This window comes from Bactrocera oleae, chromosome 4 (genome assembly GCF_042242935.1).
Source record: "Bactrocera oleae isolate idBacOlea1 chromosome 4, idBacOlea1, whole genome shotgun sequence".
Taxonomy (NCBI): domain Eukaryota; kingdom Metazoa; phylum Arthropoda; class Insecta; order Diptera; family Tephritidae; genus Bactrocera; species Bactrocera oleae.
The window spans coordinates 67,339,244-67,364,724 of NC_091538.1; the positions used below are offsets into that span (position 1 = coordinate 67,339,244).

At 34.6% G+C, this 25,481-nt stretch overlaps 1 protein-coding gene across 3 annotated transcripts in view; it reads left to right on the forward strand.

The window, feature by feature from the left end:
- retn (retained) overlaps positions 1-24,855 on the forward strand; it is a 70,197-nt gene extending 45,342 nt beyond the window's left edge. For 2 of the 3 annotated variants that reach the window (XM_070107838.1, XM_036370093.2), the window contains exons 7-11: positions 11,344-11,527; positions 21,073-21,220; positions 21,308-21,876; positions 22,005-22,759; positions 23,006-24,855. In XM_070107838.1, the coding sequence (XP_069963939.1) occupies positions 11,344-11,527; positions 21,073-21,220; positions 21,308-21,876; positions 22,005-22,759; positions 23,006-23,400 (2,051 nt within the window). In that variant the 3' untranslated portion in view covers positions 23,401-24,855. The remainder of the gene's footprint in view (positions 1-11,343; positions 11,528-21,072; positions 21,221-21,307; positions 21,877-22,004; positions 22,760-23,005) is intronic. The other variant, XM_070107839.1, reaches the window with a different exon arrangement.
- Positions 24,856-25,481: the final 626 nt, after the last annotated feature.

The window sequence follows — 25,481 nt, forward strand, 5'->3', positions numbered from 1 at the left end:
AATATAATTATTTTATCTCTTGACAACAATATCACCCATATAATAACATACATAAAATATATGCTAATGAAAAAAGACTAGACGCCTCCACTCCAACCAGTGATTGACATATTTCAATTAAAAACCACACACAGCAGCGCTGACATTTTTCCTTTAATTATTTCTATTTTCTGAAAATATCAAATTGATTTTGTTTCATGCGATATAAAAAAAACACTCCCGTGTATATATACGTAGAGCACATATACTTACAACGCATAAATCGGGCTGTTGCTTATGCTTGTGTGAGTGAGTTTGTATGTGTGAACGAGCATGTATGTGTGTGATTGTGTGCATTGCGCTTGTTTGTTATTTTAGTAAAATTTTTCTGTGAATTCTCGCGCTCATAATCAATCAACGCAAATTGTACGGTTATGCGCCACCAACTGCAGGCCGCCGATTTCTAGTCACGGCATTCCGACTGACTGTCTGACACTCATTTAGCCGCTCCACGCTCCCCCCACTCGCTCTGTACAGCTCGTGCTGCTTAGCACCCTCCCGCATTTGCAAAGGATTTCTGTTGTTGTTGTGTGTGGTGTTGCGTATGTTCGGTTTCGAATGGCAATCGGCGAGCGGCGGAGCAAATTTTCCACATCACAGATCTCAATGGCTGTGAAAGTATGTCGGATTGACTGCTCCCTAGCGTCTTGAGCGTCAACTATCTAACGGCGCAAGTAGTTGGTGTCTTTTTGATTTTCTATTTACTACTTCAACGGATGGCGGAATCAATACACTTAGTCACTAACTCGGCGTTGCGCTCCTTGCTTTCAAGGCGTCACAATAACGTCAAGTTGCCGTCAGTGAACTTTGTGACAGATTAAAATCCATTAAGTTGTCATGTCAAAACGAAAAAAGTGAAATGAAAAATTTTATTTCGAATACTTAGGTACATATGTATGTTATGTATTAGTATGTACACATGTGTATATATTGTACTATGTGTAGGGCTATAAACTACATATGTATATATACTACATGCGCCAGGGAACAAGGATATGGATGAGGTGTATACTGGGAATTCACTATTTATATAATATTTATTTATTTTAAGTATTACGTTAGGTTAAATTAAGTTATGTTATGTTAAGTTATATTATGTTATGTTAGGTAACAATATATTGCTTTATTTTTAATTTTATATTTTTTTTATCTAATTTTCTTAATTATTTTTTATATACATATGTGTATATATTTCGTGTTGGCATCTTCAAAATTAATTTATTATATTATATTATATTACGTAATTAACTTATTTATTACTATCTTGAATGCATTTTGCCACATAAATAAAATTAATTCAATTAAAATTATCTATGCAACTTACATATGTACGTACATTTATGTAAGTACTTTGCCAACACATGTCTCAACCTCAAGCAACAACCTCACTCAACTAATTTAATAATGTCTTACAGTCTCGACAGTTCCTCCTTCAATATGCATATGTATAAATTTTGCTGCCATATTTTATAGTTTTTCTCTTCAATATAAGCGCACATAAGACCATACCACTGGCAATACATACATACAAATGCATTTATAAATATGCAAATAATATTAAAATATTATTTTTCACCGACGACGCGACATTCATAATTGTTTAAAAAAAATATCTCACATCGTAAATGAAAGCCTACAAGTGCGTCCGCTGCACACGGCCACTGAGCAGGTTTAAGTTTCCGTTATTTAGCCAATGCACTCACGCCAGCAGGGGCGTTAGAATTATGTGTACAGTAGGGTGTAAAATTTTTGTTTTTTTTTGTTTTTAAATATTATAGTGTATTTTAACTAACTAATATTAACATTTTTTTATCAATTATTTTGGTTATTAAGTTTTTGGTTATTAATTTTTTGTTAAGTTTTTACTTTTGTTTTATTGTATATATGCATATTAAAAATATTTAATAATTTTTTCTTATGTTTCAAATTTGATAATACTTAAAATTCTTTTTTTAAATTAAAAAAAAAATAAAATATTTAAAATTTTTTTAATTTTAAACTTTTAATTTTTAAATTTTTATATTAATTTTTAAATTTTTATATTAATTTTTAAATTTTTATATTCATTTTAAATTTTGTAAATTGTTTTAAATTTTTTAAATTGTTTTAAATTATTTTAATTTTTGTAGTTTTTAAATTTTTTATTCTTTTTTTTCATTTTTATTTGATAATAATTTATTTTCTTATTAAATTTTTATTAATTTCAATTATTTTGTTTACTAAATGATTAATTTTTAGAAAGCAAAAACATTTTAAACTATTTTAATTAAGCATTATTTTTATATATTTTTTTTAAATTTATTATAATATTTTAATAATTATTTTTTAATTAATATGCTTTCATTAATATATTTTCTTTTTTAAGTTTTTCTTTTAATTTTTGTTTCGGTTTTTAATAATTTTCATTTGAATTATTTGTTTATAATTTTTCAATAATTGAAGTTTCTTTTCACTTATTAATATTAATTTAATATTTTTTATTTTATTTTTAAATTGCTTTGGCCAGTACCATTATAGGTAAAACAAATTGCGGCTGCCTTTAATTTTCACATTACTGTACATAAATATATTATTTTTCAAACATAAGCCCACCTTCCACTCAATTGTAAAACGGCAAGAAAACATTTAACTTGACACTGCTGTTGGCTGTTGCAGGACAACAACAAAGCAAGACATAGAAACCAAAAGCAAAATAAAAATATTTTATTTCAATTTTAATACATGTTTGTATGTTTTTAAGTATTTCTATGTGTGTGATTTTTTAATATTTTAGCATTTCCCTATTTTTGTCTGCACTTCGCTTTCGTCTATGTTTGTTAAGCACTTTTTTGCATTAAATTTTCACGTGCTTACAAATACATATACATACATACATATGTACATATGTATATCTGTACATATCATACATGTGTATGCATATAACAGCAATTTTAAAGAATGCATTTAATTTGTTTGTGTTTACATTGCAAAAGCCAACGACAACGTCAACAAGCACTATGACTGCAACAACAACAATAATAATAACAACTACAATTGTCTACTGTGCAATATGTTATAATAAAAACAACAACAAAAATTTTAGAAAACTTACACGTGCCTACATATGCATGTAAATGTGCAAAACAAGTCAAGAAGAAGCAGAACAAGACAAGAAAGATAGACAAAAAAAAATTATGAAAAAAATAACAAAACAAACAAATCGAAACCCAGAAATATTATATTGCTAATGAATTTACCCGTATATAAGTACATATGCACTTACATATGTACTTACATACAGGCACATAACTGCATATTGGCCACCGCTTCAGCCACCATATCGCTCCGCTACGGGCCCGCAGACCGAAGGCGGGTCAGACCAACGGCATTTATTTCATTATTTCAATATCGCAAAAATGGCATTTGGTTACGTTTTACGCTTACGTATTAGTCACACGCACATACACACCAACACACACATACACACGCGCCGGCGCACACAGGTGTGCTCGCGGCCATGGGCTGTCCAGCGTATGTTAACGGACTGAGGCGCTGTGGTGGGGAGTCAAGCCAAGTGGCAAGCAGCAGCGCTAGACCAAGTCGCTGTAAACCATAGCCAACAACAACAACAATCGGCGAATAACAACAAGTGCATGTTTCGTCGCCCATCTGCGGCGGAGTGCGCCAGCTGCCCGAAGGACTTGCAGCAACGCGTCCATGCGTGTGTCCATGCCTGTGTGTGTGTGTGTGTTTGTATACTTATGGGGAACAAGGTGGAGCATGCGACCATTCAACGGTGTTTAGCGTTTTAATGTTTGCCATTTAATGTTTCGGCTGTCGTCGCGTTTTGTTTTCGATTTTTTTTTTTTGCTTTTTCACTTCGCTTGAGTTGAGTTGAGTTTACTTGAGTTGGTTGGCCGGCCGGGTGGGTTGGTTGATTGGCAACTTGCGCAACAGTAACAACAACATGCCTATATGTATGTGTGTGGATGATATGAGTACCAGCAGAGGCCAGAAAACAGTTGGATGCGCCAATATATGGATGTATGCGTTTGTGTCTCGACCGCTTGCTCACCTGATAAGGAGGCGCAACTTCAGCGCTATAATGTAAGCAACATAAATTTTTGCATTTGCAACCAATCACACACACACACACAAGTACACTTATGTATGCAGTATGTAGTAGGTATGCATGCGTCGTTATGTGGCAGGGCACGTCTGTCAGTCGGGAATTTAAATGCGGAATTTTATGTGTTTGCACACCGTCACAGTCGATAAAAAATCGCATTCGACATTCGACGGATGAGACGGACAAGCGAGCCGTTGCCTGACTGCTCGCAAGACGAAGAATGGTTGGACGGATGGATTGGGTGACTTTTCGTCACTGCAGCCCAACTGCCTTTCTATATCGTACACATGTTTGTGTGTATGCATGTGTGTGCGAGCGTGTCCAAGTGCATGTAAATATGCTCAGCGGCAGCGGCATCGGCATTAATCGAAAACGTTAATGTTTTTCGTACGGATATTAAACGCTCTTAACCACAAGAATAACAACAATAATACAATAGCGACAACAACAACATTAACAATTTTCAAACATTAATAAGAGTAGCTGAAATATAGCTGCGCCACGGCGGCTTTCATAAAATATGAATACATAAATATGTGTATATGTTTGTATGTATGCGTGTAGCCGCTTTGTAAGCGAGCAAAGTGAGAACAAAAGCGATAAAGTTTATTATTAAAACTTAATTACATATTTCTCTGTGTGTTACACATTTTGACGGCACTTGGCCAAATAAGCGTTTTTTTTGTATGTATTGTACATACATATGTATATGTAAATGTATATGTATTTTTAAGTGCATGCATATTTATGTTTGCGTTTATTTTATGAATTTAGCTACACATGTAGCTATTAACATGACAGGAATTCATGCGGTTAAATAACAAAATTAATTTTGTGAAGATGCTAAAGAAAACATATAGCAGAACAGGAAATAAAATCTTATAAAAAATTTAAATAAAAAAATTAGAATAATGAAAAATGAAAATTATTAAAAAAAAAAATTATAAAAAATAAAAATTATTAAATAATATAATTTAAGTTGAAAATAGTTTATTTATTCAAAGAATATCAATTTTTTTAAAAATTACATAATAATTGTATATATAATAATAATATGAACAGAAAAAAAAATTTTGAATTAAATATACTTAAATAAATAAAAAAATATACTTGTATAAAACTTATATAAAATAAAAATACGGTAATGACAGCAATTAGTCAAACGTGTCTTGGAAAAAAAAGTATTATATAACTTTGTACTGGATCATCCGTAATCCACAGATTAAGGTTTGTTTGTTAGACAATAGTTTACCCCAGAGGTTTTTCGAAATTTTAATTTTAAATTTTTTTTAGAACATTTTGAGCGAAAATGTTAACTAATTATATTAATTATTGTAATACAAAGAATATTAAGAAATCTTAAGGAATTTTGACACAATATTCTGTTTTGTTATACTTTCAAGTAAAAATCAAAGTACACAAATTTTAAAACTATACCCTTAATAAGTAAAAATTTTATATTTTTTTTTAATAATATAAAACCGATATAAAAAATATTAAATACGGCAAAAAATTTAAAAATTCCAAATACTCTTTAAATAATTCTAAAAAAAAAAAAATATTTAATAAAAAACTTAATAAAAAACTAAATTAATTAAAAATTGAATAAAAAATTAAATTAAAATTAATAAAAAAAAATTTAATAAAAAATTTAATTTAAATTAATTTTAAATTTTTTAATAAATTATTATTAAATAACAGCACTTCTAGCTCTAACTTTTTCGCACTGAGTGTATTTTTTTTACACACATTTAATAAATATTTATAAGCGATAACTTAAAATTAATTTTAAATTAAAAAATTTAATATAAAAAAATTTATTCGAAAATTTAATTTAAAAAATATGTTAAGTTTAAATTAAATTAATTTCACATTTTAAGCAAACAAATTAAGGAATCAACACATCTCGCCCTAGGCCTTAGAACCGCAGCAACTTTTTTACACAAATTTACTTAAATACATACATATGTACATATTTGTACGCCCACAATTACAAAGCACAATTTCACTATCAACTCAAATTTAATCAACAATACAATTTCAAACATCATTTATACACACAATAAATAAAAATCAAACGTATGAATTAATTTATTTCTAATTAACATAATTTCGATGATCAATTTGCTGGCAGACAAAGTAAAATAGGGCAATGAAGGTGCTTCAGTTGGCGTTGCCATAACATTACACAGCAAAATTTTCAATATAAAGTGATTTTCAGTTATTTTTCGCTCAAGTGTGAATGAATGAGCCTACTTACGACATACAAATAGACATACATACATAATTTAATTGGGACCTACAACAACAACAACCTAGTGGATACCTGAGGAAAACAGCAAGAACAGTTGCAGTCTATGTCAGGGTATTTCTTTGACTGATTGACTGCTGGCGAGCCACATTCCTGTTGGCTTGACTGCAATTGGGGGATACTTATACATATACATATGTATGTATATACATATATCTATCCATATATACTACTGGAGAAGTCGACACTTCGCGTATGCTGATTGTGTTGTTATTAGTGATAATGAGGCTGCTGATGGGCATCCATGCATCTGCCTGTGACTGCCAGGCCGGCTCCAAATACTGTTAGTCATCATTACCACTTATTTGGGCTACTTACTTTTGCCTCCTTCACTACTGCAGTTGCTGTTGTTGTCGCTATTTTGATATGTTGTTGGCACTTTTGTTGTCATTTGATTGCCAGTCGTGTGCTTGCCACTCAGTCAGCGCATATATCTGTCACTTACTTTCCAACCCCCTCCCTGATTTTGTAGTTGTTTTTGTGTCGACTCCAGTCTGAGCGCCACACTGCGTCTTATTGTCATATTGCAGCGTATTCACCGTAGTGAATCATACATATTCAAGCGCTCGCTGCTCTTCTGTGTATGGATGTAAGTGTGTGTGTGCGTCAGTAATTTTTAATGCATTTTTAAATAATTTTATGGCTACATTACATGTATGTTATTTTTGTATATTTAACCGCCCCAATTTGCCACAAAAATGCATATTGCCATCATATAATGAGTATTATGAAGCATCAGCATTCATTAACGCTGGCTGCGGCGCCAAAGACGTTGCTCTCCATTCGATCATTTTTATATACTTTGAATAGTGTACGCGAAGTTTGTAACCTCCAGATGGAAATCGACGGAGATCCCATAAAATATATACCATATGTATATAGATAAAGGATCAGCCATGCCCGTCTGTCTGTATATTCTCGAATTAGTGACACAGTTTTTGAGTTTTCAATCTGAAATATTGCACACGTTCGTTTATTCCCAAGAAACTACTCATTTGTCGGAATCGCCGTAATTGGACCACCTTAGCATATAGCTGCCATACAAACTGAACGATCAAAATCAAGTACTTGTGTGAAAAACTTATTTATTTGACAAGATTTCTTCACGAAATTTGGTATACATTATTTTCCAAGACAACGTCACAATCTGCGAACATATTATACAGATCGGCCTACTATAGCATATAGCTGTCATATAAACTGATCGATCAAAATCAAGTTCATGTATGGAAAACTTGTTTAGTTGACCAAACATCTGCACGAAATTTGGCATAGATTATTGTCCAAGGTAACGCTACAATCTCTAATTATAATATATTATTCAGATCAGCCCACTACCATATATGCTGCCATACAAACTGACGCATTAAAATCTAGTTCATCTATGTAAATCTTTTTTATTTGTTAATGGTATTACAGCTTATAATTTTTTCTTGTTTGTTTTACGTGTTTTACGTTTTCTGACAAATGATGTGTGTGGCAAATAGTTTATTATAACTTATAATTTTCTTGTGAAGATTGCATTCATTAAAATTTTATTTGGCGCACTTTCTGTCCACCTCTGTGGCATGCAATTAATTTTTTCAACAGCCATTGTACATTTTTTGATAAATATTGCTGTTGGCAACTTTGTGAGCATCATTAAATCGCACTCACTCACTTGATTGCTCGCGTGCTGAGGCAAATGATCTTCTGCAACGTTCACTCGATCACTGCGATCACTTAGCCACCTCTATCGCCGTCTCTTCTCTATGCAGATGCGCTTGTATGCACAGATATAATTTGTTATATGTGTTTGTATGCGCAATCATTTGGTAATTTCTCAGTTTTTATTGCAACGATCACTCGATCACTGCAATCGTTTAGCCTCTGCGCTCCTTCCTCTCCTTCAGCTACTTCTAATTGCATGCTAGGTATGTATGTATGTGCGTTTATGCGTTTACAACTACAATCATTTGGTAATTTCTCACTTTTTATTTCTCAACATTATTTTTAAATTTTTATTTGATTTCGAATTCTTCACAACCGATCCGCACTGATCGATCCGCCGTCACCGCCGCCGCTGTTCGTCATAGCGCCTGCAGGCGCATTTTTTTCGCTCGTGTTTACGCATTAACGCAATATGTATAACAACATAGCACAACACAACAACGTTTTCATTCAATCAACATGTCGATCATTTGTAGTTTGATTGATTCCCTTGCGAGCGAAGTCGTAAAAAAGTCAATCGATCGTGTATATTTGAGTTGAAGAAAAAGTATACGAAAATGTACAAATTGCCTTTTTATTAAACTGAATTTTATGATCATTAACTGATCGCTTTTAATTTCATTTCATTTGTGGGTGTTTATTTACCTGTATTGTAATCACATAAATATATGGTATACTTAAGTATAGGGTGTAGGTGCGTGAGTGCTGTGGCTGGACGTGATCGATGGCACCATTTGGCGAAATGCGTGAATTGTTCTCCACAATTAAGAAGATCTGAACCAGTTTAGGGCACTTTAGTATACGCTCGTCTTCGCTCACTAGTTTTTTTTAAATTATTACTTGAACAGCAAGTAAATCATTCAGTTTATGAGATATCGCCCTGCAATTTTGTACACGTTCTTTTCTCCTCAAGAAATTGTTCATTTGTCAGAATCGCCAATATCGGACCTCTATAGCATATAGCTACCATACAAACTGATCGATCAAAATCAAGTTGTCGTATGGAAAACTTTTTTATTCGACAAGATATCTTCACGAGATTTTGCACAGATTATTGTCAGAGGCAAAGTTATAATCTCCGAATACATTTTTCAGATCGGACCACTATAGCATATAGCTACCATACAACTGATTAATTAAAATGAAAATAAAGATATTTTTCTGCCCTTTATGCTATAAGCAATGCACCTGTGATGGGTATTATAGCTAACATACATTTTTTTTCACGCTCAACGCGATCGCTGCGCAATTAATTACCATTTCACACACTTAAATACTTGTTTGAAAACGAAATGAGCTTGCGCAATAATTATTACAATATGTTGGCAACACTTCAGCGCACACGCATCATTGCACCGCCAAACGAACGTTTTCATCCACGCTTGATCGCTGCTAGTCGTCTTCTCCTATTACTAATCAGCCTAATAATACTCGTTATAAAACGATTGCAGCAGCCGCAAGTTGAATGTGTGTATTGAATTGATTATTTGTATGAGCCGACGACTCTGCTCTTCTGTCTAGTTGTCTGTAAGACTGTCTGTGATTGCCGGTGTTTACGAGTATAGCCACTTTGTTTTTGCTTTGCCGATAAATCTATTTTATTGATTTTGTTGTTGTTCTGCTTAGTTGAGCATTTAACACTTTCGTTTCCAGCAATTACTCGCCGATAAGTTCCGCTGTGCCTCCGCATCCTCATCATTATCAAGATGAATGCTTGCCGATCGTTAGCTGCGATCGGATTGATTCGTATGTGCATGGATTTACTCGAATTCAAATGCTGAAAAGTTTTGTGCTCGAGTGTTGTTGGCAGTAAAGCTGTTGACGATCGTTTAACGTCAGTCAGCCATTCAGTTTGCTGGATTGGCTGCTTGTCCGTCCGATCATTTGCTTAAACTTGATCATTCGATGTTAAATCGTTTTTATTTTTTAATTTCCTTGTAGTTTTATGAGATGAGTGTGTGATTCGGCGCATTGCTGCGCTATTGCTATGGCTACTTATTGCTGTTGTTATTTCTATGATCATTCGATGCAAATTGAACTGTAATTAAATTGATTGCTAGCAATTAAAAATCGTTTTTCCATTTGTCTGCTTGTGTTGTTCGAGATTTTTATTGGTTTATATTTCTTTATTCATTCATGTGTTGCTGGTGTTGTTGTTGATTTTGTTGCTTTTGTTTGTACTTGCCATTAGCTACGCTACTTATTGACTATATATACATATATACAACGTACTATTTACGATAACTGTATTCATATATATATTCATGTTTGTATGTATAGTGAGTGCTTTGCTATAAATTTTTTTTATAGCGTTTGTTATTTCTTATTGCAACAACAAAGTAGGCATGCCGTTTAAATAACAGCATATTTCTATTTTCCATTATCACTTCTCACTTTTTTCCTCAGGTAACTATGTTTGATTTGTAGTCTGTGTAAATAGTTGCTTTTCGAAAATTATCTTAATTACTTATCAGTGAAATAACTGTAAATAATGTAAGAAAATATTTATTTAAGGAAATTTAATATTCGCAATTACAAATACGAATGAATGTGAAAGTTCAAATTTGTATAACTCTTTTTTCTTTGTCACCTCTACTTGTTTTGGCAATTCTCAACGAGATTATGAAATGTTGCAAAATCGCTATGCATTTATTTTAACGTTATTTTCGGAGTAGTAGTAAAAAAAACCAGATAAAATATTTTTCACAAAGTAAATAATTTCCATACAGCAGTGACTTTGAACGATCAGATTGTATGTTAGCTAAATGTTATAGTGATCCGATGTGAACAATTTGTTCGAAAATTGTAGCGTTGCCTCTGACGTTAATTCATGCCGAAATACGTGAGGATATCGCGTCAAATAAAAAAGTCTACCATACAAGGACTTGATATTGATCGTTCACGTATATACCTTGAAATTTTAGAAACTGATGATTTGATATTCATGACAAAAATATATACAAAAGATGTTACATAAACTAAATTATAGGTACAATTATTTGTCAAAAACTGCATTTATTATAACTCTAAAAATATGAATACCGTTATAATACAATTTTATATCTAATATTACATAATTTCTATAGGTATTTATCGTATTTTTCATTTATAAATGTAAAAATTTTAATGATTATTAATTTATTTATCTCTAAAATATTTTCATTTTTAATCGCAGGCACACCCATCAATCGTTTACCGATAATGGCGAAATCCGTTTTGGACTTATATGAGCTATATAATTTAGTTATAGCGCGTGGCGGTCTTGTTGATGTTATCAATAAGAAATTGTGGCAGGAAATAATTAAGGGTCTACATTTACCCTCAAGCATAACAAGTGCCGCATTCACATTGAGAACACAGTAAGTAGATAATGATGCATTTTTATTTAAGTAAAATTAATATTTGTTTAGCAAAATATTAAAAAAAAAAAACCGAAATCGGGGGGTTTCAGGATCTTATGATCATACTGATCTCTTGTTTATAGAATACGTCTGGGTTCTAATGTTGCGATGTCTTAAATTTCGTAGCCTCGTTGTATAGACGTTAGTCGAAGCATACTTTTGGGATGAGTTAACCCCGTTGCAAGCCTTTATTTGGTTTTATGTGTGTCATATTTGGAACATTACAGCTAGAAGATTTTTGAAATATGATATACAAATATTAGGCTCAAGAAATTGGTAAAACGACTGATGATCATTTAAAGTATATAGCGACAATATTACGTTGACTATCCAATAATAGAATAGCCAAATTTTTCGAGAAAAAACTGAAACAGTACAATAGAATTATTTACACGTTTACTAATCGAGCTTGAACTCCTCTTAGTTTCTGATGGAAAATTCGGAAGCAAATAACCTAAATTTAGAAAGAATGTATCTCTATAAAGCCATAAACTTCTTCGGTATATAATCTTTCAAATGGAATTTCGTGAAAAAGTGAATACAATTGATAGATAGATTTAGAATACATGAGAGCGCTCCTTATAGGTGTTTACAAATTAAAATACCCGTATTTTCATACCAAGCTCTAGTTTTAGCTTACTGAAAAGAATGGATTAGTTTTATTTGAGCCTTTATGGAGAAGTAAATGGAATTTTACCGAATAAATCACGCTGATAAGCTAAGGCAGCCGAGCTTTTTGCCCACTTACCGGTTGTAATTGTTGCCAAAGACTTCAAAAATATTCAACGAAGTAATAAAGGTAACTCTTTCTGGTTTTTGTTGTTTTCCGCAAAAGTGCAATAAACTCGCATAAAAGATTTTCAACGCGTGTGTCTGAATTTTCGCACAAATAAATGTGTGTAAAAAACATCGAAACAAGCTAAAACCTAACAAATACTAATACTAATGCACATAAGTAAATATGTATGTTTGTATGTGTGTTATGGGCACATTGGCAGCAAAGAGCACAGCGTCTTGTTGGCCCGTGTTGTTGCATTAATGTCGAGTTGATGACATATTTTATGTGGCAAACGTTCGGTTGCGCCCTTTTCCACAACAACAATAATAAATAAAAACAACAAGAAAAAACATTATGCAGTTGCATGCCACAAATGCTGCAAATGCTTGCAACCGCAAATATACATGCAAAAATAAAGTTTTGCTGCTGCGATTTTTATTGCATTTTATTTATTTTAATTTTATTTTAAACTTTTTATTTGGCTTTTTTTTTATTGCCACAAAAGACATTTGTGGCTTCTTGCTAAATGGCTAAATAACTAACCAACTAACTAACTGTCTAGCTGTGCGACGTGGACGTGCAGCAATCCAACAAACGACAGTCAGTCGTCAGCAGCAGCTTCAGTGCCAACAGTAACAAATTATAGAATAAGTTATGTCTCGCTTAAAATGACTTACACATTGTGGCATGCAACAAAGTGGCTGGAGTAGTTTATAATTAAAATTTTTGAAATTTAAGCTTCGCTTTGTCTGCACACACCTACAGACATAAATGCATGTATAGATATTTTTTTATGCGTGGACGTCCAACTGACCAAAGATATGTATTTGCAACGTGTAACGGTTACTTTCAGTCTGGTAATTTTTATACCGGGTATTATACTACCAGAAGTATAGGTCGTAGATGATATAAAGCGTGTATACCATATAAATGATTAACGTGACGAGCTGTGTCGTTTTAGCCATGTCCATCTGTCAAACAAACCAAACGATCAAATCAAGTACTTGTATGGAAAACTTTTATATTTGACAGAATATCTTCACGAAATGAGTTATTTTCAAAGTCAGCAAGGTAAGCTCCGAAGAAATTGTTTAGATCGGGTCACTATAGCATATAGCTGCCATACAAACTGATCGATCAAAATCAAGTTCATGTGTGGAAAACTCTTCTATTTGTGTGAAGGGTATTATAGCTTCGGTGTAGCCCAGGTTTTCGTTTTTTCTTGTTTGGATTTTTTTCTTTCAAATAATTCACCACAAATGTGTCTGGCAGGCGTCAGTTTGTTAGAGAAATTTCGATAAAAAAATTATTTACACCTGATTTGTGCATATTTGAGTAGTATGTGAGTGTATGTGTGTTAACGGACACTTTCATACATACATATGTATACTACCGTTTACATAAGCACACATTTCTCTACTTACACACTCCTGCTCGCTACCGCCAACAGCCCTACTAACTAACTTTGTGCAACAAACACCAACAACACCATACACATTACCTACAGCAGACATTGGTTTGCAAAATTTTAGTGCTCGTGCAATAATTTACAATTGCTAATAACAGATCATAAAAATGTTGGCTTTATTTGTTGCTATTCGCATTTATGTCTCCGCACTGTTGCAAGCAAAATGATAATATGTATAAGCAACAATTGCATTTTGTCTATGAATGCCAGTCATGTATACAGTGAGTGCTAAAAGTATGCACACACACACACACACACACTCAAGCAGAGTGTTGGCGCGAAAGCTTTTGACAGCCACAAAACACCCTAGCAGTCAATAAAAAGCACACGAAAATGCACGCGAATATCTCTTGCTCGGCACACGAGCGCAGTTACAAACACATACATATTTCTAAACTACAAATAAAATATTCAAATCTATGTAATTGTATTTGTTGCTCTCTGCCTTCTTTGTTTTTTACTATTTTGTTTTTACCACTTTTCGCTACTTTTTCCCCCGTTTTTTGTGTTTTTTTTTTTTGCGACTCTTTTCATATTTAATTTTATTGTTATTTAAGTTTTTCGCCTGGCAACGCCTTACATTAAATTTGTAAGCATTTACTCATTTATGGCGGCTGCTCTGCGGTTTTTGGTGCGGCTGCCTGCCAATAATGTTACACAGGCTTTAATTAAATTTAAATTTTTACTTAAATTATTGCGCCGCATAAAATATCACTCATTTGAGCCACTAAAAGTAGTAATGTGGGCTCGACATGTTGCTATGCATGAAGTTGTGATGGGCAGCAGTCGGTGGAAAAAATTTCGCATACATAAAAGCTTTTTGTTGAAGATTGTGAGTTAGTGAAAGGTTCAAGCGTCTACATTTTGAAAAAGTCAAGAAAAAAGTACAAGTATAGTAAATATTTAAAATTTTGTCGATTGTTAGAAAGGCTAGAAACCCTGTTTTCAGAGTCGGTGAAGAAAATTTCTCTGAAACGTCTAGACCGATCAATGTGTCAGGTAATGATCGAAGGAATAACTTTTTAATAAATATTTCGGGTTTTTAAGCCACTCTGAAGTGTAAGTTTTTTCACAAAAAAAAATCGACCTTGTTTTGGGAAGAGCCATTTTAACAAAAATCAAAATTTTGAATATCCCTTCGATATTTACCAGAACTTATCTATAGTAATAACAATTTTTTTGATTTTTGGATTTCCAAAAAATTTTAAGTAGCAAAATGTTCCTCATCTCCAGATGACCTTTTTTCGAAGCACCTCTTGTACTACGAGGTCAAGCTAAGGGATCAAGGGAATTCAAAGTTTTCCAAAGTTTTTCAAAATTAATCGTTACTTATTTCATTCTGCCGTCGAAAACTTTTTGAAAACCTGAAGTAGCCCTTTAAGCCATTATTATGACCATATAAATACATACATATGATTGTATGATCCATTTCGTGCCGCTAAACGCAGGAAACGCGTGAGAATTAGCACGCCCACAGTATTAATTCGCCAAACCTTTTTGGCAGTACACACACATATGTACGTATTCCAATTGTTATATACCCCGCCAATTTTCAATTTCAATTATACAAGTCATAATAAATATGATCACTTCACTAATGGAAAAAATGTAGCGGCAACAAAACCGATTGATTGTACCGCCACAGATATATGAGAAAGAGAGCGTAGGCGCACGTATGGAAATCGCAAAATAATGAAAAATTAAATTAACTTTGAGGTTTATCGCCGGCAAGCGAAGCAATAACAAAATATTGAAATAAAAATGGCTGAAATGTGTCTGGGTGTTAGTGGCTTTGAAGACGCCTCGAAATTTGGTTTTACATACATACATAGTATAAGTTTTTATTGGTATAATAATAATAATTATCAGTCACCTGAGTGAGAATAATAAATTATTTTCCATATGCTATAATTGTACAAAGAACTGAGCTTAAATACATGGAATTCGGAATGAAATTATTCGCATGCCACAACAGCTCTCATTTTACAAGTCGCAAGCGCCACTTACTTGCTTTCAAAATTTTGCCATAAGAAAAAAAAGAGTTCAATGCAAACTCGAAATTATGGCATTTATGTGAAATTATAGTGTATTTTTTATGAATTATTGCGCAATTTAAGGCACGCATCAAAATTTCCTTTGTCAATAATGGCCTCATAAAAACTTTAATCATTTTTTTATTTTCGAGTGCCACCAGATAAATATTGGCGCAAGTATAATGTTATATTTTTAACACGTTGCTTGTGGAGCAGCAAAAAAATTGCAGAATTAGCGTTTCTATATTTTTTATTTTACTTGTTGACTCAGTTAACTCGTTACGTGATAACTTTCCTTTTAAGACAACTTCTTTTTTTACTTTTTTGTTCGCTTCCTTTTCTTTGTTACTTTAGTTTTTCGTTGTTTTTGATTCCTCCTTTAGGTGTTTCTTTTTATTGTATTATTTTCATTCGATCGATTTGTTGAACGAATTTTCGTCTTTATTTAAGATTCCCATCCGACTTTGCAATGAACTCTTTTTCCAAAAAGCTCGTTTATTTTCCTACTTTTATTTTCTCTTTTTCCTTTGGCGGCACTTCTTTATGTTAAATTTTTATTCAATTCATATTTTCGCTTTACAGTCGCTGCTCAAAGTTAGACATCTTAATGTTTTCATCTTGAACGCACAATTTTTGTTTTGAACGTCGGATATACATATATGTATATAAGCGCACAATAAACCATAGATCGCGATGCATACCTCTATCCTTATCTATATGTATATAAATGATCAGCGTAACGAGCTGAGTCGATTTAGTCATTTCCGTCTGTCTCGCTATATAATATCCCTCAGTTTTGAGATATTGATCTGTAATTTTGCGCACATCTTTTTATGCCCAAGAAGCTACTCATTTTTTTGAACTATAGCATACATATAATCCAGTTCTTTTTTATTTAATTAGATATCTTTACGAAATCTAGCATAAATTGTTGTCCAAGGCAACGCTAATTCTCCGAATTATAGCATATAGTTGCAATACAAATTGACCGATCAAACGCCAGATAAATATCATTTTATAACCTTTTAAACCAAAAGAATTGCACGTGTAAAGGGTGGGTATTCCAGCTTCTTTGCGGCGGAAGTCAATTTTTTTGTCTTTATTTATGTTAGACCTTTGACTGGCTATTTTGTTAAATAAAACATACACAGCTAAGGCGAATCTGAGTATAAGAGTGCTCGGCCTCATCTCTACGCCGCTGTCGTCTGCATTGAACTCAAGAGTTCCGGCCAGTGGATGCCATATTTTGCATTTAATTAATAAACACTACAGAAATCAGTCAACAGTAAACAATTAAGATGGTTTCTCAAACACGCACACTCACTCTCACTCACACATCTACTCTCATTTTTATGCAAATGCAACGGACATTGCGTGCTGATGTTACAAGCAAAGACGCAAACTGTTTGTTGTTAACAACAACGCGTTGGGAAACTAAAACAAACATGCAATAAGAGTTAAGCTACTCAAAGGAGAAATAAAAGAAGAAATACTAAGAGCAAAGCGTCGGTCATAACAGGAGTCAGAGTCAGTTTGAGCGCGTTTAAGCCAACAATTAGCCATGACTATGGCGTGTGGAGCGTTGAGCTTGAATGATCAATGATCTGCGCGTCGTTGATAGCCAGCAAATAGTAGACGAGTATCCTTGCATAGTCTCGGAACATCACTTGCGTTTTTGTTGTTGTTGTTGTTTTGTGCACTCTGGACAGATGGATGTTTCACTTGAATTGCCGTGTAAATATGAAATCGAAATGGAAAGGAAGCAACAGGCGGCAGAAGAGTTGGACCCTGATGCAAATCTACATACTTGTATATACATATATGTATGTATGTGCATGTGTGTTTTCTGTTGCCAAGTGCAAGAAGGGTTCAAGTGCTCGGCTATTTGGACAGTCTGTACATATGTATGTACTCAGCTGAGATGATATAGAGTAGACAGGAAGATTTCTTATATAAACACAGAAGGCTAGCCGGAGGACGATAGAGGTTAGTGCCAAGGGACTCTATGGGTAATATGTACATACATACATACATTTAAGCACCAGCGTCTCATTAGTACTTTATGGTACTTTAGCTGCTTGGCAATTCTATATTACCATTGGCATGATGATGGTAATGATTACTATTTTAAATGCTAATTATTTTATTGTTATGGAAGTGTTGTTTCTGTTGTTGTTGTTACGTGTTATGTCTGTTGGCAATTTTAATTTGACTGGCAACTGCTAAAACAACTAAAGTTCCGCAATATTCTACAACAATAACTACAACAACAACAATAACATCATTTATTAGCACCATTGATCAACCTGCATAGCTGCGTTTTATTTGCATTAAAATGTGTCTATGTGTGTGTGAATTATTTATGTATATGAAAGTCAAAATGCGCATGTACTCGCTGTGAACGTACAGATGTTACTGGTGGTTGGGCAGACATTTGATGTGAGTAAACACCTGAATCGGTAATGGTGTAATTACCACCAGTCGATGTCGGCAAATGAAAACAGACACATACAAATGTGAATATAAACATACAAACATATTCACATTCATTTGAGACAAGTTGCTTGAGGTGCCGACAAGTTAAAGATCCCGTTTAGGCATGGGCGGCGCATATTATTTTCAGTCTACAAAATTGGTACCGCCTCAGTCCCCAAAATTACGTTGACTCAAGGATCTGTTCGGACTCAAGACCCCCAAATTAAGTTGACTCAAGGATTTATTCGGACTCAAGACCCCAAAATTAGGTTGCCTCAAGGATGTTATGGCCCAATAAAGAAACCGCCATCTACTAGAATAACAAACAATATGAGTTTCTTTAAAATAAAAATCATTTTTGATCCTTGGAGTCTTTATAGATCGTAGAGCAATTATGAACCTGGGAAAATCGAAAAAACAATAACCCAAAGAATTAGAACAAAACAAGAAAATAGCAATAACTTCGGCTGGACCGAAGCTATAACAACTTTCAGAGGTGAATTTCTTATGGCATTAAATTATAAAATCATCCTAATTTTGACTATGATCACGGCCTTCATTTTGAATGATCAGTTTGTATAGCAGCTTTATGCTATAATGGCCTGATCTGAATAGTTTGTTCGGAGATTGTATCGTTGTCTTGGACAATAGTCCCTGCCAAATTTCGTGAAGATTTCCTGTTAAATAAAAGAACTTGATTTTGATTGCGGCGGATCCGACAAAGATTCTTGAAGAGAAACGGCAATTTTTATTTAGAATGATCATTGAATCAGACCATAAGGGCTTTAAAGCTCAACTTTCGTTACGATTTTGGACCACGACCTATTCTTAAGACAAAGAAACGAGCCTTCCTACTAAGGGCCATTGTAGTGAATAAAAGTCTAAGTTTACCCCAGGGAACCCTTCCTTTCTCTGTGGTAAAGCTTCTAAGAAGGAGGTCTTAAATATTCTATAAAATGATTTGAAATTATTATCAAATTCGAACTGACTAAAATGTGATCCTTCTTCCAGCCAAACTACACGGCTTTGTCCTTTAAATAAACACCTGTCAACAGTCCGTCCGCTCACCGATGCTGTTTCTTTCGCATGAGTTGCAAGCATTTATTTCATTTGCATATTGCCTTTGACTATACCATAGCTCACCGGAGCGCCGCATTTGTTGTCTACGTCGCCTCCTGCCTACTAAATAACACGGTGCCGCAAACACAATTCCACACCGTTTTCTTTTCACTTTGTTTTTCCTTATGAACTCATATTTGTGTTGGCTTCCATTAGCATTCTTTTAATTTAATTAACACAATCAAAGGCTGCACAATAACTCTTCCTGCAACTAGCCTCCACTCTCGCACGGCTGCAAGTCAAAACGTCAACGACCAACAATCAATGTGCGACGATCAACGATCACAAGCGCAGCTAATGATCATTGTAATTTCTCATCTCATTACTGACTCAGTCGTTCGATTGCGTTAGTGCTGCTTGTACTCTATTATTTAAATATTTAATAAACATTAATTTTATACAACTGCAACGCTTGCTGCCCTATGCTTTGACGGCGGCAGTGTCTCTTGTTGTCTCCGCTTGCCTGTCGTTCAGTCGTTCGTCGTGTTTACTCATTTGGAGATTTCGCATTTGCATTTTGTCACGTCACTCAAGTTTGTCTTATTATTTCTAACTCTTCCGCGCTGCCTCTTTTTCTTCTCATTACTCGCTTCCCTCTTTCCCACACTTCACTGTCGCTGCTTCTTCTTGCAGTTGTTGGATAAGTGCAACAATTGAAATGTTTTGTTGATTTAGGTCCAACGGAGCGCACAGATCGTACGTAGATGATTATCATTCATCTCCAAGAGTGATCATGATGTTGGTATTTCTTACTGAAAGGATGATGACATGCTTCAAGCATCAAATATTCACATATTTTCTATTTGTTTATCTCAATTAATGCGTCGGTGAAGTTTTGTGTTCGTGAAGGTGTCGGCATAAATGAAAGTAATGCAAATTTTTGATTAAAAGCCATAATAAAAGGTAGAATATTTGATCGAGGTTTTTATTTGCCATTTCATTAAACAACTGGCTGAGTCATTTACAATACTAGGTGTATGGGGCACTTTTATATAAATGAGACGGTGATAGAGTTAATTTCTGTTGCACCGAAGCTATAATACCCTTCACAAATACAAAAGTTTTCCATATGAGGGCTTCATTAGGATCGGTCAATTCGTATGGCTGCTATATGATAGAGTGGTTTGATATGGCACGTTCCGACAAATGTGTAGCTTTTTGGTAAGAAAAGAACCTGTTCAAATGGATATTTTTCAAATAAAATTCCAACTAGGGAATTGAATATTCTTTGACCCAATTTTCCATACAGTAAAAAAATAAGAAACATAAAAACTTGCTGAAATTGAGCTAATCTCATGTCTAAAGCTAAAAGGCACCGTCCCTTTATGATATTTATAGGATATTCAGCATCTAACAATTCACCGAATTCAAGAGAAAATATTTCTTACCGAGCTCTATATATCGCTTTCAAGTTCTTTTACTGCCAAAAGTTATTGGCATTACAATTCGAAACTTTTTTAACTAAATGATCAATTAATGAAAATAGTCCCCATATGTTTCTAGTGCTTCATATTATATTTTGCTCACGCAGGGTTGGATTTTCTAAAATTTTTTCAACTCCAGAACTGTTATTTATGTTCAAGAAATTGGGTCTTACATATATTTTACATTTTCCTCGCTCCATTTACAGATACATGAAATACCTGTACCCCTACGAATGCGATAAGAAGAATCTGAGTACACCTTCTGAGCTGCAGGCGGCCATTGACGGCAATCGGCGTGAGGGTCGTCGCTCCAGTTATGGCCAATACGAGGCTATGCATGCTCAATTGCAAATGGTGAGTAAAACAATAACAATTTCCATAATTCTTGCAACAAAACCTTTATTATATTTACTTCATATGTTCTCTCTTCCATAAATGCAGCCACAAATTGGACGTCCACAGTTGCCCGGAGGTATACAACAAATGTCACCATTGGCGCTTGTCACACACGCCGCCAACAATCAGCAAGTGCAAGCCGCGGCTGCAGCCGCTGCTGCACACCACAGACTGATGGCGCCCTCTTTCGGTCAAATGCCGAATTTGATGACGCACGAATTGGAACAGCGCATGGTGGAATATATTAAATTGATACAGGTGAAGAAGGAGCAGCATAACAACGCTGCTGCTGCGGCGGCAGTGGCGGCGGCAGCAGCGGCCGCTGGTGGCAATGTGGCTGGCGATGCGGCAGCTTTGGCGCGTGTCGGTGCGCCTGGCAGTGGTAGTGGTGCGCACGTAAAACAACCACAACGGCAACGTTCAGCAAGTCCGGAGACTGCTAGTCATGAGGCGATGAACGCTTTGGACATTTCACGCGTCGCGCTTTGGCAAATGTATCACAACAACACCAGCCCACCAGTGTCGATGAACGCCTCACCACAGGGAAGTGTAGGTGGAGCGGGGAGCATCGGCGTAGGAAACGCATTGGGCGTGCCAAGCCTAACCGAACAGAAGTGAGTATTTGAAGCACTTCTTAGTTAGCGCGCCATCTGTGCAGCTCAACGCTGAAACACATTTCTTTTGGTTATTTCGGTTTGCAACCATACTAAACACAATTTTTGTTTTCCCCACCTCTTTCTAGCAGTGAGGCTCTCAACCTTTCCGATTCACCGCCAAACATCAACAACATCAAACGCGAGCGTGAGCGTGAACAATCGCCCGAACCGTGTGATCGCGACGATTTCCATAATCAATCGCCGCCAACAAAACGTGGCGCACTCAATTTTCCGACTGGCTTTTATTTGCCGCCGAGTATGGCTGCTGCAGCAGCTGCGGCAGCCGCCAATTTCCATCAACAAAACAACAACAGCAACAATCATATGCCCCAAGACTCCGATGGTGAGGATGCCGATGATGACGCTGATACGCACAACACCACCAACAATTCAATGGCACAAGACGAAGAGTCCGATCGCCCCGCATTGAATGGTCACCATCAGCATCTGCATCATCATCTTCAGCAACTTCACCACTTGCCACACAACCTACAAATGACGCATCATCAACACCTCGTCAACAACACGAGCGGCAATCACGACAAGTCTGATGATTCAGCCATCGAAAATTCTCCCTCGACTAGTGCGGTCTCGGCCGGTGGCATTGGTGTTGACAGCAGTAATGGCAACGGTGCTTGTGGTGACAGTGCTAGCGGTCACATTTCACCGGTTTCCACAAAAAAGAAACACCTGTCGAAGCAGCAAAATAATAATGGCTCAACGGCCATGGATTGTAGCAGTGGTGGCGTCGGGCGTGATCAATCTAATAGCCCCAGTTTAGGAGGCGTCGAGGATACGTTGAATCTGCTGTCGGGCATGCAATTCCGTGTGTCTCGTAACGGTAAGTACAAAAGTTTTAATTACATAGTGGAAATACGTTTAATGAAATTGTTATTGTTATAAACTTTAACAAAAGCTCTGTGGAACAGATTTCCGGTGGTTTTGTAATTTCTTTGGAGCTTTTGAAGCTTTCTCATGGCATTTTTCTACAGTAACCTATAGTTTCTTTTGCGCTACTAATTACATAATTTTTTAAATTGAATTCTGGAAACTATAATAGCATCCTTTTTCTTCTCACACCACACAGGCACCAACGCTAACGGTGAACAACAGCTGATCGTAAATCTCGAATTGAATGGCGTAAATTATTCGGGTGTGCTCATTGCGAATACAACTAATAATTCCAATGCCGGATCGCCCTCAGGAGCGGAGCTTAAGCAAAAGAAAAACCAACTCATGGAAAACAACGAATTGGTGGATGCGACAGCAGAAGAAGCAAAAAATGTGAGCGGCGGTGGTACAAGTGGTGCTGACGGTGACATCGAAGATGAAGACATGGGCGATTTAGCCAGCACAACAAGCACCGACGAAACTACGCCCACAAAGATGAGCAAAAATGGTGGCACCAGTTTATCGGTCATCACCAATAAAAGTGCGTTGAATGAGAGTAACATAAGCGATGCCGTTATGTCGGCGTCTTAGACAAAAAACAGCAGTGTAAAGAAGGCTCAAGTGGTAGAGAGAAAATTTCGAAGAAACAGAAACTGAAACAGGAACAGAAACTGAAATTGAATTATACCAAAATGGACCTGTTTATGTGTGCTTGTAGCGCTGCAGCGCACACTACAGAGCAGCTGCAATGCAAAATGTATTTCAAAATATCCACTACATGCGCTTTGCTTGCCAGTTAGAGGCGGAGTGCCGGTTAAGCGTAAAGAACTACAAAACTATAAAAATAAACTAGACGCATAAGTTAAATGTTTGAGCTAGGATTTAGAAAATTAAAAAGACGCATATAATTATTGTAAATATAGAACTGCGCAAGCGAGTGATAGGTTCGTTATAAGCAAATAATACAGATATACAGGAACAATTTTGGTGAAAGTGCTGCTGCACAATTCCTAGAAACCCTAAAAATGGTATGGGAACTTGAAGCGCCGTATATGTCTTTGCAATCCACATTAATAGCAGATTCAAAGCGAGACTTACTCAGGCGGTCAAACTTGTCAAACTAAAGCGCTTGAAAGCTTTCGTTACGCGCAAAGCTTAATGAAGCGTTTCGGTGAATGTGAAAGCTATAGTAGCTTCCAGATTAATGTAAAGTCAAGCAAATGTAAATAGCGACGTCTATAAATGGCTGCAAATAAGAGTTGAACTTAATTGTAAACAGAACTTTACTTAAAAATGTTATATATATAATTGAAAACCGTTAAAATAGCTTATATTTGTATTTCATTCAAACAAAAAGCGTATGCGAAAAAACTATAAAAAAGAATACCAAAGGATATAATTTTTTAAACATACAAATGTACATTTATAAACCTACTTATAAAAATACTACTGAAGTCTTGAAAAGAACAGAGAAGAAGAAAAAATTGCTTTGGTAATTGAGCACTATTTAACTAGTAACTTAAGCTTAAATATAATTAATTAATTATAAATTCTGAGAACTTAGCTACTCGAAGAAATAATAGTGTAAATTAAAGCATCCTTAAAATTTCTAAAACAAAAAGTAATACTTTAGATTTTTTGTTATTTTTGTATAACCTTGAAAACGCTTATTTGTATAATTTGATTTTTTTCTCCATTTTTTATGTTTTATTTATAAAGAATATATAAATGTAATTACATACAACTACTATATTTAATTAAACCAACTACCTATTACTATAAATATAGGCTTAGAGTTCAAAAGTGCATGTGAACACATAAAATATGCATACAATAACTACTTTTAGGTTAGAAACTAGCCTAAGCCTAAAGCTGATAACAAATAAGTAAAGCAAAAAAAAAAAAAAATAATAATAATAATATACGAAAAAGCATCCTTGTTCCCCTTAAATTGTGTTATATGTAGTCTACACACACACATACAAATTTATAATAAAAGCGAACGCCACCGCGCTAAAGTATAGAAAATGAATTTCATTATAAAAATAAAGCAAGATTATTTGCAGTTAATTTAATTTCAATAAGAACATGTTCATTCCCACTGTGCTAAAAGATGAATAAATATTTATAAATAATAGAAACATACGCATACATAAATAACTATAATTATCTATATTATTTAAAAATAAAGTATTAATGCAAAATTTTTTTAACTTTTTTATTAATGTGCATTTTGTTGTTGTTGTCATAAGTCTTTTACTAATTTTTAAACAGACTACTTGTTTAGGAAAAATATTTGGAATTTGGAGCTTTCATTTACTGTACTACTACTATATTTCAGAGCTTTTAGAGCTTGCAAAAGGCTTAGAAGCTAATGCAAGCCGGAAGTGTTGGTAGTATAAAAAAAAGCTTACAACGCTCTTGTAGCGCAAAGTCAAAGTTTTCGTAAAGTTTTTACAGCTTGAAAATGCGTTTTAAGCTTTTGCGAGCTTTACATTTTTTAAAAACCGCCACATATGAAAAATTAGACTCGTGGAAATTTCGGTTCATATAAGTCGAAGCTTACTCATTTTGTTTCCGCTGACGTTAAATATAGAATTAATGCGAAAGCTAAATTTTGATGAGCAGTTTTTTTCAAGCTGTATGTACATTCAGAGTGATTTTCATGCTGA